General features: G+C 37.7%; 1 protein-coding gene across 1 annotated transcript; it reads left to right on the top strand.

The window, feature by feature from the left end:
- Nucleotides 1–2,128: 2,128 nt before the first annotated feature.
- Nucleotides 2,129–2,905, top strand: LOC137809248 (uncharacterized). Its single transcript, XM_068610383.2, has one exon. It carries the CDS (start codon nucleotides 2,129–2,131, stop codon nucleotides 2,903–2,905), a length of 777 nt encoding a protein of 258 aa, XP_068466484.2.
- Nucleotides 2,906–7,169: the final 4,264 nt, after the last annotated feature.

Below are 7,169 nucleotides of genomic sequence, written 5' to 3'. Positions count from 1 at the left end.
ACTTCACAACATTTGGGAATCCACTTCATGAAACCTCTACGAACAACATATTTCCTTATTTTACAGAATCTGACAGAATGACCTCTTTTCATGCAATAAAAGCATGTAACAACCGGTTGTTTCGACAGAACAATCGGTTGTTTTTCTGGCAGTTTCGAAAATGACTTTGAAAATTTGTCTTGCTTGTTCTGTGGATTAAAACCTAATCCTCCTTTTCCAAAAATACAATTTTGAGATGCCAAGACATTCTCAAAGTTGGATTGACCTTTTGAAAGCTTATCCACGGTTCTAACAAGATAATGAACTTTCTTTTCAAGATTTTCACAATTTTCACAAATAAGAGTGTCACACTTGCAAGAAGAGTTTTTGTAAAGGATATCAAGGTTTTCAAAATCTGTTTTTGAATTTTCTATTTCTTCTTCCAGTGTTCTGACTCTGCTTTCAAGCCAGTTGTTCATTCCCTTTAACCGGTTGTTCAAGAGAGCCAATCGGTTAGCTTCTTCATGTGTTTCTTGAAAAGCTTGAAGCAATTGACTGTAATTTTCAGTATTTGAAGAATTAGATGAACTTACACTGCTTGAATCATCTTGCTTTTTTGCCATGAAGCAGAGGTTGAGGCTTTTTCGATTTTGCCTCCTTTTTTCATCTTTCTTGACTTCTTGTCTTTACTTCCTTTGATTCAGTGATGTTTCCATGTGTAGGTTTGAGTGTGTCCCACATTTCTTTAGTAGATTTGCATTCTGATATCCTAAAAAATTCATTAGAATCCAATGCAGAAGCTATTATGTTTTGGGCAATTCAATCAAGCTTGGCCATCTTACATTCTTCATTGATCAATTGGGACTAAGGTTTTTTAATAAAAGATCCATTCTTTTTAATCTTTGGAATGGAAGGTCCATTTTCAATTGCATCCCAAATTCCTTGATCAATGGATTCAACAAAGATTTTCATTCTAGCCTCCCAATACTTATAATTCAAACCACAGAACAAAGGTGGTTTGTTAATTGAAGCACCTTCCTCAAAAGATAGTTTTCCAGCCATTGAAAAATATTTTAGGATCAAACTTGAGTATTTTTCAAGTACCAAACTCTGATACCAATTGTTAGAATGTATAGCTTTAAACTAAAGGGGGGGTGAATTGTTTAAAGGGATTTTTCGCAAACTTTTTAAGCTAGAATGAAATTCTTTGCAAGAAACCAGATTAGGAATTCAGTTAGCCAAGAAACAAAGCTCAAAACAGTAAAGCACTAGAAAAACAATCGGTTGTTTCGCAGAAACAATCAGTTGTTTATACCAGTAAAAATCACAGCAACTGAATTTAAAGAGTTTAAGGAAGAAAGAGATGCACAAACAGTTTATACTGGTTCACTCTTAAACCAAGAGCTACATCCAGATTCCCAGAAACCACTAGGGAATCCACTAGGTAATCAAAGCCAAATTACATACACACACCACCAAAGAAGTGACCTTGATCCCTTCAAGAAACACACTTCCTTTGGCTCAGCACACACACCAAGAATGTTGATCTTGACAACCTCAAGAGCACACAACCCTTCTTGGCTTTACAACACTAGAATGTACAAAGTTTTCAGAACGAATTACACTTGTTACAGAATCAACTGAAATCAATACAGATGTAATCATATTCCACTTCTCTCTTGAATAACCAAAGCTTAAAGTGAAAACTCAAATGTTTGAAAGCTCTTTTTGAAAAACTCAAATTTGTTTTTCTTTCTTGTTGTTTGTTATAAAACATTAACAAACTATTTATAGCATTCAAATCTTGGTCAAAGCATTTAAAACAGGAGCGTATTCAGTTATAAAATCATTTAAAGCTCCCTTAGCCAAATGGAGGTGGAGATGTATATCGGAAGAGACTGGGAGGTGGAAGCAGATTTTGGACTCGAAGTATATTCTGGGGCATGAAAGTGGCCATACACCCCTCAAATTCCAATCGTGGTGGTGGAGAGATTTATTGAAAATATGTAAGGAGGGAGGAGGTAAAGGGTGGTTTCAAGCAGAGTTAGGATGGGAGCTAGGTTGTGGTGACAAAGCTTATTTCTGGGAGGAAAGATGGTTTGGTAGGAAGGATTTAAAGACTTTGTTCCCACGGCTATTCTCCCTGTCCATGAATAAGGGACAAAAAGTAGGCGAGGTTGGTGAATGGAGTAATTTAGTGTGGAGGTGGAGGCTAAGGTGGAGACGTGATAGATTTGTATGGGAGTCAGATCTGGAACAGGAGCTTGTCTTGCTTTTGTCCAGGGTCAATATGAAATACAATGTTTCGGATATTCAGGTGTGGGGGAAGGAAGAACCAGGGCAGTTCTCCGTGACATCTGCATATGAGATACTGTCCAATCAAGTTAGAGGTCATCAGTCCGAGGTGTACGAACTCTTGTGGAAGGCTAAGGCTTTTCCAAATGCAGTTGTGACAGCGTGGAGGGTGTTGTTGGACAAACTTCCTACGAGAGTGAACTTAAACAGGAGAGGGGTGCAGTTAAGTTCCATGGAGTGTCCCCTATGCCAGCAGGAGGAGGAGTCGGCTCAACATCTCTTCATGGAGTGTTGTCACGCTCAAAGAGTGTGGTCTATGTGTTTCCGGTGGTTAGATATCTCCTTTGTCCAGCAGAATGACCTGAGGTCACACTTCCTTAGCTTCCACATGTTCCAAGTCAGTAACAACCAAAATCTGATTTGGAAAGGAGTATGGGTAGCTGTTGTCAGATGCATATGGGATCAAAGGAACCTGATCATCTTCAAGCAAGGGGTAGTAGACGCGGAGGAGATTTTCCGAAAGGTGCAACTTAAGACTTGGATGTGGATGAAACATAAGATGCAATCCTTTAATCACTCCTTCGTAGAATGGGTTCCCAACCCAAATATCTGCCTAAAAATCTGTAAGTAGGAAGGTGGTTGCATAAAATCGAGATGGAGCAGTGATAAGAAGAGTCTCTGGATGATGTTGTCTCGCTTGCATAGATTATGTTCGTAAGGGAGGGGGTTGGTGCTCCAGTACCTAAGGGTGCAGTAGCCTGGAAGCAACATATGCTCAATTTGGAAATTGGAGGCTTGGAGGTGCGGGTTAGTGTAGAGGTGGGGCGTGTGTTAGCAGTAAACTGAGGTTTTGTCGCAGCTGCTATCTGGTTGAGCGAGTGTATATCAATCATCCAAGGGAAGTTGGCTGTACGAGGGTCTGGGTAGGAAGGGCATAGTATGCTCGGTTGTGGTAGGGGTGGATGAGGACGCAGGAAAATACGTTCATACACGTCAAGCGTAGTGACCTCTTCTAAGCGAGAGGAGACTAGTGACATCTTCTAAGCTTAGTGACCTCTTGCATGGTTGTCATGATCGCCGGTTGATGAAGCGGCGTTCTCCATTCAACATGATCGCCGATCGAAGAAGAGGCGTTCTCCATAAGTGTGTAATCGGAGGTTGCTGAAGTTATACAAGGTCATCATAATCGGCGATCTCCATGTGTAGTCGGTGGTCGCCGTAAGTATGCAAAGGTCAACATGATCGCTGGTTATGTGTAGTTGGAGGTTGCTGAAGTTATACAAGGTCAATATGATTGCCGGTCTATGAAATGGCGATCACCATGTGCTTAGTCGGTGGTCGCCGTAGGTATGTAAAGGTCAACATGATCGCTAGTTGTGTGTAGTCAGAGGGTGCAGAAGCTATACAAGGTCAACATGATCGCCGGTATGAAACGGCGATCTCCATGTGTGTAGTCGGTGGTCGCCGTAGGTAAGCAAAGGTCACCATGATCGCCGGTTGATGAAGCGGCATTCTGTCAACATGATCGCCGATCGATGAAACGGCGTTACCCATAGGTGTAGTCGGTGGTCGCCGATGTTGGTTATTTTTAGGAAGTCCACTTCTGGATAATGTATATGGGTTGGGATACCGCTGAAGTATCTCCTTTAATTTTATTTATTCATTGCTGATAAAAAAAAATTTAAAGCTCCCTTAACTAACAAAATTGATTCTGTTAGAGTTTTCAAACAAACAATCGATTGAAAGAGCGAATCAATCGGTTGTTTTGGTTTGACAGCAAGTCAACCAACCAAAACAGTTTTCCAACTTTTTCAAAAACACCTAAGTATAAAACAATCGGTTGTTTCTGTTGGGTCTATTAGTGTCTAAGTTCAAGAGGGGAGGGGTGAATTGAGCTTATAAAATTTTCGCAAGAACACACAATTTTTCAGTATTCCAGAGGCAAAAAGAACAGATTGTTTTTACATGAAACAGATTGATTCTTCAGAGCAGTCTTGGCACAATTTGAATTTTGTTCAATGTAAAATTGTGTTCAACAAGAAATATAACAGAACCAGATCAGCTTAATATTGTGAGGATGAAGGATACAGTTGTGCTTAGAAATCAATCAAAAGCTACACAACACAAGATTTCAAGAAGTATGATCCTTTCTCAGGTTTTAATGAATGATCAGTTTGTTCACAATTCACTTAAACCATTATATGCAGCAACCTTGTTTATGATCAGAAAACTTCAACAAATCAGGAAGAACAGTTTTCACTTAACCCAGAATTAACAGATTCAATTTAAAAAGAACAGATTTAGTTCTTGACAGAATTAAGCAAAAACCAGAAAAGAGTGCAGGGATGAGAATACAAGATACACACGTTTTTATACTGGTTCACTCATACAGAGCTACATCCAGTCTCACCTTACCCCAAGGTGGAATTCACTAAAAACAGTACCAATCACTTACAAAACCAGCAGTTCTTGAACACTACAAGAACAACACACACAATGCTGAAAAACCCTATTTCAGCACACCTTGCACTCCAAGAAACCCTATCAAGGAGTGACTAACACTTACACCTTTACAAAACAGAATAAAGGAAAGATTACACCTGAAAAGAAGATGCAAGAACTCAAAACCAGTAGTTCAATTTGCTGTAGAACTGCACCAGCACCTTCACCAAGATTCAAGGTTTCCTAGAACAAGCACACTTGAAAATCTCTTTGGAAAACCTTTCAAAAACTCTTTCAATCCTTCTTCTCACATGGAAATTGTTTGATCTCTGTCAAAAGCGTAATTCCTCAGCACTAATTCATGTGAGATGGACTTTTCTTTATATAGAAAACAGTTTCTAACTTCTTTTCAAAAAACAGTTGAAAAGCAGTTAAGAAAACAACAGATTCATTTTTGAACTTAACAGATTTATTTTGTGAAAACTGCCAACTCAGCTTAACAGAAATAACTGTCTGAGTGGTACCTTTGGAGCCCTAACTAACTTGTGAAAAACCTTTCAACTCACCAAGGAATAAACCTGTTCTTTCTAATGAAACAGATTAAAATATAGCACACAGGCCAGCTCAGCTTTAACTGAAATAACTGTCTAAGCTTTACCTGTGGTGCCCTAACTGAATTTTAGAAAAGCCTTTTAACAGAGAAGAAATAAACAGATTCTTTCTCCACAAAACAGATTTATTTGTGTACTGTTTTAAAACTGTTAAAACCATTTTAAAAAGCTTTTCAAAAACCATTTAACCACATCATGTGCTTGATCTAGACTTGGTTAGGCATCTAGGATAGGTTACACAGCAAAAGGCAATCATACACACTTACAAGCCTAATTACAAATGAATCTAAAAACCTATTACAATCTTCAAAGCACTCAAGCCATTTTCTTCATCAAACACACATCAAGCCTTGGTAGGGAAGAAGCTTCCTCCAGCTTCAACAGTTTCGACAAAACAACATGTTGTTTTTCAGTTAGTTTGAAAAACACTTTAAACTTTAGAAGATTTGAAAACAATTAAGCTTTAGATTCAACAAAGAGTGGATTACAAAGATAAACTACCCTAGATCCTACTCTAAAACACATCAGCAACTTCAAGCAACTCCAGCCTTCCATCAAACGCTAGGATTTGGATTCTTCAAAGCTTTGATCACACTTGATTCAACAATGTTTTAGGTCTAGGTTTTGTTATGGGGTTTAGAATCTTTGTAAGATCAGTATTGATTCTCAAACAAAGCTTATTTAAATTTGTTTTAAAGATTAAAGTGTTTTTCCATGCAAAGGGAAAAACAACTGATTAAAGTTTCAAGATAATCGATTGTTTGTCACTTAGCTGGCAAAGGGGTTTTGAAACTGTTTTTTTTTTTTGAATCAGTTGTATAACTGTCAAAACCATTCAACTGGTAAAATTGTGGTTTCAATCAATTAAATGTATGTTTTCATAATAGTTTTTTGAAAACCTGTTTTAACTGATTTGGTTGTTCAAATTTGTCTTCAACGGTAGGTTCTCAAGGTTTATAAAACTAGTCTTCTTTCAAACGTGAAAATATTGATTAAACAGAAAAGTCTGATACTCTGATTTGTGATTGATTTGAGAGATTACAAGTTGTTTGAGAAAAGGTGTTTTACCAAGTTTTAGCAAGATTGCTTTTGAGCTTTGATGTGATTCAAGAACTGATCAATAGGGTTTCTGGTGTACTGTGATTCCAGGTGTTTTCTAATCTTGTTTAGGTTCTTGTAATTGTTCATATAACTTTCTGTAAAACTGTTGTAAAAATCCTGTAAAGTCAGTGTGATTCTGGCTTGAGGTGTTGGTTGTGTGCATAGAGGGTGAGTAGGCTTTGTGGGATTCAAAGTCACCTTTTTGTGTTGTGTATGTGTAATTTGTGATTGGTTGCATAGTGGAATACTCAGTGGTTTGACTGAGGACTGGATGTAGCTCTTGGATAGAGTGAACCAGTATAAACCTTGCATGTAATTCTCTCTATCTCTTCTCTCCATATCTGTTTGATATTTTCCGCTGTCATAAACAACCGGTTGAATCGTTATTTTAACCGATTATAATTCTGCTATCTGTTTCTGTTTGGTTTTTTATTAGCTTTCCGAATTGCTTTTCTGAGTTGATTGTTAAAGTTTCATTCTAAGCAAAGTATTTGTGAAAAGCTTTTGAAAACAATTCACCCCCCTCTTGTTCTAGCCATCAATCCTAACAACATGTTCCATTAGCTATATGTTCTCTTAGAAAATGATGTCTAATTTCGATATGTTTAGTTCTTGAATGGATAACTGGATTCTTAGACAGATTTATGGCACTAGTGTTATAACAATTTATAGGTATTTTATTTAAAAGAATTCCAAAATCACTTAATTGTTGCCTTAGCCATAGTGTTTGAGCACAACAAC

This window comes from Phaseolus vulgaris, chromosome 2, assembly GCF_051622355.1.
Source record: "Phaseolus vulgaris cultivar YP4 chromosome 2, ASM5162235v1, whole genome shotgun sequence".
NCBI lineage: Eukaryota > Viridiplantae > Streptophyta > Magnoliopsida > Fabales > Fabaceae > Phaseolus > Phaseolus vulgaris.
Note: the sequence above shows the minus strand (reverse complement) of the source record. Positions and strands in the feature narration are given on the sequence as shown.